Below are 12,737 nucleotides of genomic sequence, written 5' to 3'. Positions count from 1 at the left end.
CAAGACTAGAAACTTACTAACTATTACTAATTTAAGACTAGAAAATAACGACTTAACTAGATTCAATAATTGGAAAGGAACTTCTGTTTAGTTCAACTTGGTTAACTCTATGGTTGATTTCAAGGTAATGGTGCAATGGATTAATTCTTTCGTTGGTTACCGATTCAAGTGATTAGATTCGTGTTCACTACCCTAATCCTTAGCAAATAAACTAACTTAAACAGTGGCCAATTGTCTAATTTAATTATATTCACTAGATTAATTATTCGGGTTAAGTTAGACTTGCAATAGTTAACTAATTCATTCTTTTAATTAACTCCTTGTTTGATGGTCATCTTACAAGCTTGCACATGAATTTACTCAATTTTCTTATTAATTCTAGTTTCATATTCATTAATCCTAGACATATAGCATAGTGATCACATAGCATATGAGGTCAATAATCAATAGATGTTCATGCTAATCAATTATCTTCCTATTAACAGAAAATTAATTATCATTCACACACAAGGTTCTTTAGCAAGCTAAAATAACAAAAATTCACCAACTTGGAATTAATCCTACCAATCAATCAAACCATATTGTCAACTTTGCATCCCCAAACAGAAGTCTAAAGGTTTTAGCTCATAATTAAAGTAAATAACAACAAACAAACAAAGTCAAGTTGCTTAATCATGATGAATAAACAAAAGAATAAGTGGAATGATGAAATTTTGCCTTAATTACTCTCCGGAATTGAATTCTAGCTCCTTTCGTCGTCTTCTAGGGTTTCTCTGGCTTCTCAATCGTAGCAAAGTACTTCTGAATCGTCCCAGAACTCCTCCCTATCGATCTATGGAATTATCTTTAAATATACGAATCGACTCGTCGAGTCATGTGGTGAATCGTCGAGTCCCTCTCACATTCCCCGTATTGTGATAACTCTCTGGGATCCCGAGTCATTATCTTCTCGATTCTTCGATTGGACTCGCCGAGTAGTCGATCTGACTCGCCGAGTAGATGCCATTTTTAGTGTTTTTCTTCTTTATTTCATTCTCGATCTTCTAACTGCTTCTACCGCTTCCTTTTGCTTCCGAGCTTCATCTTTGGACTGAAAAACATAATTTAACACTTTTAAGTACCTTTTGTCCATAATATGCAATAATTTAGCTAACAAATGAGTAAAAATGTATACTTAATATGAACTAATTATGCACATATCAATGCTCTTATATTTCTTAGCAAATCTTGCTCAACAATGTGCATTTGTCATCTTATAGCTTCTACTTAGATGTGTAATTTAATCGTTATATGGTTTTTGTGCTTTGATTTTCATTCTACCATTCTACAACTTTTGCTCGACAACCTTTCTTATGTCATGCACTATGTTTTAGTCTGACTGTTTTGTTGGCTCATACTTCAAATGTTGAATATCTTTCTTATAAGAATTGAAAGGAAAGGGTTAATCAAACATATTAGGCTTGATCTTGCTCTTCATTTACCATGATATTCACATTCATGGCTATATGATACATAATCCTATGAGTTTGCTACCATCATCACTCTTGAGTTTAACATTCTTGTTTTATCATGATTATGTATAGTTGACAATGATTTTGTGAACTTAAAGGACATAACGTATCATCTTAACCATGGTATCTTTCATAAATTGCTTTTAAATGTCTAGGTCTCGTAATATTTTAGTTCCACGTTTATGGATAATCTTGTGGCAAAATGACTTATAAGGGCAATGAGTTTTGCTATTGTTCACATTCACTCATTTTTTGTACATAATTTACCATTGAACTTGTTGTAGTTGTTCAAAAGATAACATTGTTACCGGGTATTGAAGGTTTCCGAAGAGTATATCACTCCGGTCATCTTCTCCGATGGTTTTTCCGGCCAAATGATTTTAGGAACAATTTCAGGTCTAAAAAAGATTTCATGAACACTCACTACCATCTGTTCGTTTGTTTCTGAAAACGATTTTGGTTTTTGAATTCTTTGTTTATGTTTAATTTAGGTGTAAGACCATGTGGGGGATCCCATGGCATCCTGATGTAGGGATATGTGGTAGAGATAGCTTTTATAGCTAATCTTATATGGTAGAGATAGCTTTATGGCTAACATGATATGTGATATGGTAGAGATAGCTTTATGGCTAGTATGATATGTTTTGTGGTAGAGATAACTTTTATAGCTAATATGGTATGTGTTATGTGGCTTGTGTGTGGGGTATGCTCTGGGGGACTCACTAAGCATTAGCTTACAATTTGTGGATTTGTTTCAGGTACATCTGAGCCCAAGGGCAAGCGCAAGACTTGATGGCACGACGTGCACTCTCTCACCGACATTTTATGGGATACTCTGACGTTTTTAAATAAAGATGTAATGAATGTGGATTTGAAAAAAATTGTGTTGGGATTTCATGGTTTATGGAAATGTGTTTGATTTTTTTAAAAATGAAAAAATTCTTTTAAAAATTTGTGTTGTTACACATATGACATTCAAAGCCTTCTCTTTGAGATTGTATATTGTCATTCAAATTATATTCTATCTGAAGTGAATTCAAAATGCTTAATTTGAATTCATTTTATTTGTGATGAGTTGGATGAGAAGAAACTCTCATGTCGAGTTTTGTAGTAGAGATGGAATTCAAAACAATCTATCGACTATATCCCCAAAAGAACCAGATTCTGTAAACAACATAAAGGAAGAATGAAGGGAATATCTTATCGAGGTAATGATATTTTTTTTTGATAAATACACTTTTCAGGCACTTGAACACGCTTGGGTCACATCTAGAAAAATAGAAGCAGGTCGACGAGCAATGACACGAAATGCATGTCGCGGTGGAGAAATATGGGTCCGTATATTTCTTGATAAACCAATTACAGTAAGACCCGCAAAAACACGTATGGGTTCAGGTAAAGGCTCTCATGAATATTGGGTAGCTGTTGTTAAACCAGGTCGATTACTTTATGAAATGGGTGGAGTAATAGAAAATATAGTGAGAAAGGTTATTTCAATAGCAACGTCCAAAATGCCTATACGAGCTCAATTCATCATTTCGAGATAAAAAGAAATAGGCCTTGGGTAAACAAAATAGCAGATGTAGGTTTCTTTTTCTGGACAAACAATATTTCGTTTTTTCTTCGACCTTTGTATTATAAAAAAAACAGATGAAAAAATGATATGATTCAACCTCAGACCCATTTGAATGTAGCAGATAACAACAAGGCTCGAGAATTGATATGTATTCAAATCATAGGAGCTAGCAATGGCCCATATAATACATATTAGTGAGTCCATGAAAAAAAGTCTTATAATGTATAGGTTTTTTGAGAGTTTAGATTGATGAATAGTGTGTAGGCGTCATGAAAAACTTAATAAATAAGTTATATTATTTTAGATGCTCTTATATTTCTTAGCAAATCTTGCTCGACAATGTGCATTTGTCATCTTATAGCTTCTACTTAGATGTGTAATTTAATCGTTATATGGTTTTTGTGCTTTGATTTTCATTCTACCATTCTACAACTTTTGCTCGACAACCTTTCTTATGTCATGGACTATGTTTTAGTCTGACTGTTTTGTTGGATCATACTTCAAATGTTGAATATCTTTCTTATAAGAATTGAAAGGAAAGGGTTAATCAAACATATTAGGCTTGATCTTGCTCTTCATTTACCATGATATTCACATTCATGGCTATATGATACATAATCCTATGAGTTTGCTACCATCATCACTCTTGAGTTTAACATTCTTGTTTTATCATGATTATGTATAGTTGACAATGATTTTGTGAACTTAAAGGACATAACGGATCATCTTAACATGGTATCTTTCATAAATTGCTTTTAAATGTCTAGGTCTCGTAATATTTTAGTTCCACGTTTATGGATAATCTTGTGGCAAAATGACTTATAAGGGCAATGAGTTTTGCTATTGTTCACATTCACTCATTTTTTGTACATAATTTACCATTGAACTTGTTGTAGTTGTTCAAAAGATAACATTGTTACCGGGTATTGAAGGTTTCCGAAGAGTATATCACTCCGGTCATCTTCTCCGATGGTTTTTCCGGCCAAATGATTTTAGGAACAATTTCAGGTCTAAAAAAGATTTCATGAACACTCACTACCATCTGTTCGTTTGTTTTCGAAAATGATTTTAGTTTTTGAGTTCTTCGTTTATGTTTAATTTAGGTGTGAGACCATGTGGGGGAGCCCATGGCATCCTTATGTAGGGATATGTGGTAGAGATAGCTTTTATAGCTAATCTTATATGGTAGAGATAGCTTTTATAGCTAATCTTATATGGTAGAGATAGCTTTATGGCTAACATGATATGTGATATGGTAGAGATAGCTTTATGGCTAATATGATATGTTTTGTGGTAGAGATAGCTTTTATAGCTAATATGGTATGTGTTATGTGGCTTGTGTGTGAGGTATGCTCTGGGGGACTCACTAAGCATTAGCTTACAGTTTGTGGAGTTGTTTCAGGTACATCTGAGCCCAAGGGCAAAGGCAAGACTTGATGGCACGACGTGCACTCTCTCACCGACATTTTATGGGATACTCTGATGTTTTTAAATAAAGATGTAATGAATGTGGATTTGAAAAAAATTGTGTTGGGATTTCATGGTTTATGAAAATGTGTTTGATTTTTTTAAAAATGAACAAATTCTTTTAAAAATTTGTGTTGTTACACATATGACATTCAAAGCCTTCTCTTTGAGATTGTATATTGTCATTCAAATTATATTCTATCTGAATTGAATTCAAAATGCTTAATTTGAATTCATTTTATTTGCGATGATTTGGATGAGAAGAAACTCTCATGTCGAGTTTTGTAGTAGAGATGGAATTCAAAACAATCTATCGACTATATCCCCAAAAGAACCAAATTCTGTAAACAACATAAAGGAAGAATGAAGGGAATATCTTATCGAGGTAATGATATTTTTTTTTGATAAATACGCTTTTCAGGCACTTGAACACGCTTGGATCACATCTAGAAAAATAGAAGCAGGTCGACGAGCAATGACACGAAATGCATGTCGCGGTGGAAAAAGATGGGTCCGTATATTTCTTGATAAACCAATTACAGTAAGACCCGCAAAAACACGTATGGGTTCAGGTAAAGGCTCTCATGAATATTGGGTAGCTGTTGTTAAACCAGGTCGAATACTTTATGAAATGGGTGGAGTAATAGAGAATATAGTGAGAAGGTTATTTCAATAGCAACGTCCAAAATGCCTATATGATCTCAATTCATCATTTCGAGATAAAAAGAAATAGGCCTTGGGTAAACAAAATAGCAGGTGTAGGTTTCTTTTTCTGGACAAACAATATTTCTTTTTTTCTTTGACCTTTGTATTATAAAAAAACAGATGAAAAAATGATATGATTCAACCTCAGACCCATTTGAATGTAGCAGATAACAACAAGGCTTGAGAATTGATATGTATTCAAATCATAGGAGCTAGCAATGGCCCATATAATACATATTAGTGAGTCCATGAAAAAAATCTTATAATGTATAGGTTTTTTGAGAGTTTAGATTGATGAATAGTGTGTAGGCGTCATGAAAAACTTAATAAATAAGTTATATTATTTTAGATGCTCTTATATTTCTTAGCAAATCTTGCTCGACAATGTGCATTTGTCATCTTATAGCTTCTACTTAGATGTGTAATTTAATCGTTATATTGTTTTTGTGCTTTGATTTTCATTCTACCATTCTACAACTTTTGCTCGACAACCTTTCTTATGTCATGCACTATGTTTTAGTCTGACTGTTTTGTTGGCTCATACTTCAAATGTTGAATATCTTTCTTATATGAATTGAAAGGAAAGGGTTAATCAAACATATTAGGCTTGATCTTGCTCTTCATTTACCATGATATTCACATTCATGGCTATATGATACATAATCCTATGAGTTTGCTACCATCATCACTCTTGAGTTTAACATTCTTGTTTTATCATGATTATGTATAGTTGACAATGATTTTGTGAACTTAAAGGACATAACGGATCATCTTAACATGGTATCTTTCATAAATTGCTTTTAAATGTCTAGGTCTCGTAATATTTTAGTTCCACGTTTATGGATAATCTTGTGGCAAAATGACTTATAAGGGCAATGAGTTTTGCTATTGTTCACATTCACTCATTTTTTGTACATAATTTACCATTGAACTTGTTGTAGTTGTTCAAAAGATAACATTGTTACCGGGTATTGAAGGTTTCCGAAGAGTATATCACTCCGGTCATCTTCTCCGATGGTTTTTCCGGCCAAATGATTTTAGGAACAATTTCAGGTCTAAAAAAGATTTCATGAACACTCACTACCATCTGTTCGTTTGTTTTCGAAAATGATTTTAGTTTTTGAGTTCTTCGTTTATGTTTAATTTAGGTGTGAGACCATGTGGGGGAGCCCATGGCATCCTTATGTAGGGATATGTGGTAGAGATAGCTTTTATAGCTAATCTTATATGGTAGAGATAGCTTTTATAGCTAATCTTATATGGTAGAGATAGCTTTATGGCTAACATGATATGTGATATGGTAGAGATAGCTTTATGGCTAATATGATATGTTTTGTGGTAGAGATAGCTTTTATAGCTAATATGGTATGTGTTATGTGGCTTGTGTGTGAGGTATGCTCTGGGGGACTCACTAAGCATTAGCTTACAGTTTGTGGAGTTGTTTCAGGTACATCTGAGCCCAAGGGCAAAGGCAAGACTTGATGGCACGACGTGCACTCTCTCACCGACATTTTATGGGATACTCTGATGTTTTTAAATAAAGATGTAATGAATGTGGATTTGAAAAAAATTGTGTTGGGATTTCATGGTTTATGAAAATGTGTTTGATTTTTTTAAAAATGAACAAATTCTTTTAAAAATTTGTGTTGTTACACATATGACATTCAAAGCCTTCTCTTTGAGATTGTATATTGTCATTCAAATTATATTCTATCTGAATTGAATTCAAAATGCTTAATTTGAATTCATTTTATTTGCGATGATTTGGATGAGAAGAAACTCTCATGTCGAGTTTTGTAGTAGAGATGGAATTCAAAACAATCTATCGACTATATCCCCAAAAGAACCAAATTCTGTAAACAACATAAAGGAAGAATGAAGGGAATATCTTATCGAGGTAATGATATTTTTTTTTGATAAATACGCTTTTCAGGCACTTGAACACGCTTGGATCACATCTAGAAAAATAGAAGCAGGTCGACGAGCAATGACACGAAATGCATGTCGCGGTGGAAAAAGATGGGTCCGTATATTTCTTGATAAACCAATTACAGTAAGACCCGCAAAAACACGTATGGGTTCAGGTAAAGGCTCTCATGAATATTGGGTAGCTGTTGTTAAACCAGGTCGAATACTTTATGAAATGGGTGGAGTAATAGAGAATATAGTGAGAAGGTTATTTCAATAGCAACGTCCAAAATGCCTATATGATCTCAATTCATCATTTCGAGATAAAAAGAAATAGGCCTTGGGTAAACAAAATAGCAGGTGTAGGTTTCTTTTTCTGGACAAACAATATTTCTTTTTTTCTTTGACCTTTGTATTATAAAAAAACAGATGAAAAAATGATATGATTCAACCTCAGACCCATTTGAATGTAGCAGATAACAACAAGGCTTGAGAATTGATATGTATTCAAATCATAGGAGCTAGCAATGGCCCATATAATACATATTAGTGAGTCCATGAAAAAAATCTTATAATGTATAGGTTTTTTGAGAGTTTAGATTGATGAATAGTGTGTAGGCGTCATGAAAAACTTAATAAATAAGTTATATTATTTTAGATGCTCTTATATTTCTTAGCAAATCTTGCTCGACAATGTGCATTTGTCATCTTATAGCTTCTACTTAGATGTGTAATTTAATCGTTATATTGTTTTTGTGCTTTGATTTTCATTCTACCATTCTACAACTTTTGCTCGACAACCTTTCTTATGTCATGCACTATGTTTTAGTCTGACTGTTTTGTTGGCTCATACTTCAAATGTTGAATATCTTTCTTATATGAATTGAAAGGAAAGGGTTAATCAAACATATTAGGCTTGATCTTGCTCTTCATTTACCATGATATTCACATTCATGGCTATATGATACATAATCCTCTAAGTTTGCTACCATCATCACTCTTGACTTTAACATTCTTGTTTTATCATGATTATGTATAGTTGACAATGATTTTGTGAACTTAAAGGATGTAACGGATCATCTTAACCATGGTATCTTTCATAAATTGCTTTTAAATGTCTAGGTCTCGTAATATTTTAGTTCCACGTTTATGGATAATCTTGTGGCAAAATGACTTATAAGGGCAATGAGTTTTGCTATTGTTCACATTCACTCATTTTTTGTACATATACCATTGAACTTGTTGTAGTTGTTCAAAAGATAACATTGTTACCGGGTATTGAAGGTTTCCGACGAGTATATCACTCTGGTCATCTTCTCCGATGGTTTTTCCAGCCAAATGATTTTAGGAACAATTTCAGATCTAAAAAAGATTTCATGAACACTCACTACCATCTGTTCGTTTGTTTCCGAAAACGATTTTAGTTTTTGAGTTCTTCGTTTATGTTTAATTTATGGGTATAGTTTCAAGAACACACTCAAAATTCTTGAGTGTGTTCATCAGTGAGTTTAAAGGTCCAAAAATCAAAGGGCTGATGGTGCAGCAAGCAAAGGGTTGAAAGTGTGTGTCAGATTAGGTGTTCTTCTTCATCGTGTCCAACAAAACCCAGGAATCAAAATCCTCAAGTTCCAGAAACTGATTTGTCTTAGACTTGTTTGTGTTTTCCTAATCTTCATCTGTTCAGAAACATTTTGGTTTGAACACAAATCTACAAAGATCCAAACAATTTCATAAACGATTTTAGGAACGGTTTCAGATTAGAAAACGATTTCAAGAACACACACTTACATCTTGTTCTTTAGAAATCGACGCAAAATATGACATTTTGTTCATGTGTTTCAAGAACAAACCCAGAAATTGAACGACTTCTTGTTCCTGAAATCCTAGAAACGTAACCCTTGAAATCGAAGGTTTGATATTTCTGTTGAAAAAAAATCATATGAAAAATATTTTTTTTTTAACACAACAAACATCTGAAAACCGTTTTCTGGGTAAGAGCTTCATGAAATTAAGATCTTCGTTTCTTTTAAAATCGTTTTTGATGAATGAACACTAGATTTTAGGGGTTTTGATTTTTAGGTTTTGGGTTTGGATTTAGATTTTGAAATCGATTTCAAAGAGTACATGCCAAAAAAAATCTACATTTCGGATTTGTGTTCATGTGTGTGTATGTTCGAATTGCGCGGAAAATTCATAGCGTTCATCAGAAATTTTATGTTTGGTGGAAAATTTATAGACTTTGCTGGAAAATTAATTGACCGGGTAAGGTTATGTTAGCCAGTCATAATGGTATATTATGACAACATCAACAAGTTAAATAATAAATGTTGTACAAATAAAAGAAAAATGACTACACGTGAACAAAACCAAAAATTTGTTATTTTTCTGAGTTATTTTTCCCTAATTTTGTATAGGAAATTAGCTAGGTATGAAGGTCTAAAGCAAAATGAATTAAGATTAGTAATTATGGTTTTAATCAATTTTGTTTTATCTTTATTTTTCAAACATGAAAGTATTTTTATTTATTCAAAATGATAATTTTATGTGTATTTTACCCAATTTTATATCTCGATAAGAATCTTATTAAAAAACAAAGTCCCAATAAACACCACTTCTGCAAACGTTTTGGTCAATATACAACGTTAGCATATTAACTAATAGTACAAGGACTCTTTTGTAATTTAAATTTTCTTTCTAACAAACTGGGGACATTGCTTAAAATGCGCCGGGAGCGCACTGCGCTCCTTCATCGTCTCCTTCACTCGCTCCCAGCACACTCTCTCTCTCTCTCTCTCTCTCTCTCTCTCTCTCTCTCCATACATGTATGCATCTATATCTATATATTATATATATAAACTCTGGGTCAGATTATTAAATAGCCGAATTGGCTACGAAGATACAGCAATAGGAATTCAACCCAGATCAGCTTAGTCAAACCCCATGTCCAGTTTCCATATTTAGTCTTCAACCGAACGCTTAGGGCTCGTATTTATTGATTGGTTCCCTCAAAATCAAAAAAATATATACATTTTGTATACACATAACATTGAATCACATAGGAAGGTTTATCTTGATCTTAATGGATCCACCTATAATCAATGAGACTTCCTTCTCAGCAGCGAATCCTTCTTCTTACAGTTTAACTGAGATTTGGCCGTTTTCCTCCATCAATGGCGGTGGCAATGAGGGACTGGGACTGAAGATGGGCAGCAGCTTTATCAATGGATTTGTGGAACCAGGTAACAACCGCGACGAGGAATCTTCGGTGACGGAGCAGAGTGGTGGCGGAAGGAAGCGGAGGGATGCTAATTCTGAAGACGAATCTTCAAAGCTTGTCTCTACTAGTAGCGGCAATGATTTGGTAATTTCCAAATTTACCTACTATTTTCTATTTTTATTTTTATTTCTAGCTGAAACAGATGTTTCCAGACATCGACCTCCTGTTCTGGAACTGAAATTGCCGCTAAATTTCGTTCGAAAATCTCCCAATTGTTTTCCCTCAAATTTCATTTCCATATAAATTAGGGTTCACACCGATCTTTCTATGCGTTTATTTAGACGCGTTTCAATTTTCAAACAATAAAGGATTCCAAAATCTATTTGAATCAATGTTGAAATATTATTATTGGCATCTTGTAAACGATTTACAGTATCTTACTGTTCATGGGTCTTTTGAATTCTGAGTCTGTAATGATGGGTACCTTTCCATATCCGATCTTTTCGATTTTTGTGCTTACTGTAGACTTTTTCATTTGGTCCTACCTTCAAATCTTTCGACTCTTCTGTGACTATTTATTTTACGATTAAATCCATCCTTGACCATCAATTATATTCCTCTTGCTGATTGTTTCCATAAATTTAGATCCAAACGCGTTATTAATTCAATTTATGAACAGAGCAACTTGAATGGAAAAAGAACGAAGATGTCTGAATCTAAAGATGAATTCAGTGGTTTGAAAGTTGATGGAGAAAACAGTAAACCTTCAGAGCCACCTAAAGACTACATCCATGTCAGAGCAAGAAGGGGTCAAGCCACAGATAGCCATAGTCTTGCAGAAAGAGTAATTTATTTCCATTTATTATCCATTTCTTTTATATATTGATTATATTCCCACTTTTTCATAACTCCATGTTCATTATCTAATCCCATTTTTAACAGGCTAGGAGAGAAAAGATTAGTGAAAGGATGAAAATTCTTCAAGATTTAGTCCCTGGGTGTAATAAGGTGCACCATGGATTCCGATTTCTTTGAATCTGGTTATTCTGGCCTAAAAAGATTGAAAAAAACAACTAATTATTCACTTGTTTTGTTGTATTAGGTTATAGGAAAAGCACTTGTACTTGATGAAATAATCAACTACATTCAATCACTCCAACATCAAGTCGAGGTAGTTTGTCACTATTTTCATCTCAAATTTACAACTTTCTGTATGATAAAAATCCTAAATTGTTGATGTATTCCATGTTATAGTTCTTGTCTATGAAGCTTGAAGCTGTAAATACAAGAATGCACTCTCCCATTGAAGGGTTTCCTACAAAAGATGTAAGTATTAAACACCTTTATTATTTAATTGAAATATAAAAACAAGTTTGATCTATAGAGAATCATTTCTAGGAATTTGTAGAGTCTACAAATGAGTTTGAGGAAGTATTGGACCACAAAAACTTTTGTCATTCACAAGCTTTAATCTTGTTTAATGGAGTTTGGACCACTTTGCACTACATCTTGACTCTTTTCTTGTGGTTCTGTTTTCACTTGATTGGGTTATTGAGTCACAATCTGATTCCTTATATCTTAAAGAGAAAAGGGTCATGTTTCTTTTGACTTTTTAAGGTCAAACGAGTTATAATTTTGACTTCATAATTGACATGAAATGTTTTCAGATTGGGCATCCACAACCCTTTGATGCAGCAGCACTTCTGTTTGGGTCACAAGCAGCACGTGAATATGGTCAAGAATCACAACCTGAGTGGCTTCATATGCAATTAGGAAGTAGCTTTGAGAGAGCAACATAAAGTCAACATGAAGCACAATTGTTAGTCAATCAGAAAGTTTGCAATTCTGAGGTATGTAATATGTATGATTATTATTGTTATATGAACTCATATCAGATTACTCGTGATATTTAGGCTATATAAAATGTATGATCTGTAAAAAATTGCAATTCTGAATGACTCCTTTGATGGATCAAAACTACTCGTGTTGGGGCGAAAAGTGGTTTTACATGTTCTTTTTCTTTTTTGCTTTTTGCAATATGCAAAAAGATTGTTTCTGTGAAATGTACTAATTAGCAATTTAATGTTTTTTCTTAACATAACATTCATTGTTTTAAATTCCATGGTATTTTCTTAAAAAGATTTTTAGTTTGTGCATTATGGAAACTTTTAGTATGTAAAGACAATAACAAATTGACCAATAGGAGAATATGATCAAATACCAAGCATTAGGAACATAATTGATGTATGGGGTCTGGTGTTTGGAAATGAATGTTAAGATAAAGGTATTTTATAACATCAAGGTAAAGATGCATGAGAAATCTTAAAGTTTGATGGAAGCATAAGCAACAAAA

General features: G+C 33.2%; 1 protein-coding gene across 1 annotated transcript; it reads left to right on the top strand.

The window, feature by feature from the left end:
* The first annotated feature begins 10,103 nt into the window (after window positions 1-10,103).
* LOC145103076 (basic helix-loop-helix (bHLH) DNA-binding superfamily protein) lies at window positions 10,104-12,382 on the top strand. Its single transcript, XM_079040616.1, has 6 exons — window positions 10,104-10,528; window positions 11,064-11,228; window positions 11,327-11,392; window positions 11,487-11,555; window positions 11,639-11,710; window positions 12,052-12,382. The coding sequence occupies exons 1-6, from the start codon at window positions 10,247-10,249 to the stop codon at window positions 12,181-12,183; spliced, it is 786 nt and encodes a 261-aa protein (XP_078896742.1). The 5' UTR covers window positions 10,104-10,246; the 3' UTR covers window positions 12,184-12,382.
* The last annotated feature ends 355 nt before the right edge of the window (window positions 12,383-12,737 follow it).

The sequence above is a fragment of the Lactuca serriola genome, chromosome 4, assembly GCF_051521515.1.
Source record: "Lactuca serriola cultivar US96UC23 chromosome 4, Lser_US96UC23_V15, whole genome shotgun sequence".
NCBI classification, from domain to species: Eukaryota; Viridiplantae; Streptophyta; class Magnoliopsida; order Asterales; family Asteraceae; genus Lactuca; species Lactuca serriola.
The sequence above is the reverse complement of the archived record's forward strand: the minus strand, read 5'-3'. Positions and strand labels throughout refer to the sequence as shown.

Excerpts from the sequence above, each read along its gene's own strand:
- LOC145103076 (XM_079040616.1), top strand. The coding sequence starts at position 10,247 with ATGGATCCACCTATAATCAATGAGACTTCCTTCTCAGCAGCGAATCCT. Across the intron at positions 11,556-11,638 it reads CACTCCAACATCAAGTCGAG|TTCTTGTCTATGAAGCTTGA; the intron begins GTAGTTTGTCAC and ends TCCATGTTATAG. Across the intron at positions 11,711-12,051 it reads AAGGGTTTCCTACAAAAGAT|ATTGGGCATCCACAACCCTT; the intron begins GTAAGTATTAAA and ends AAATGTTTTCAG.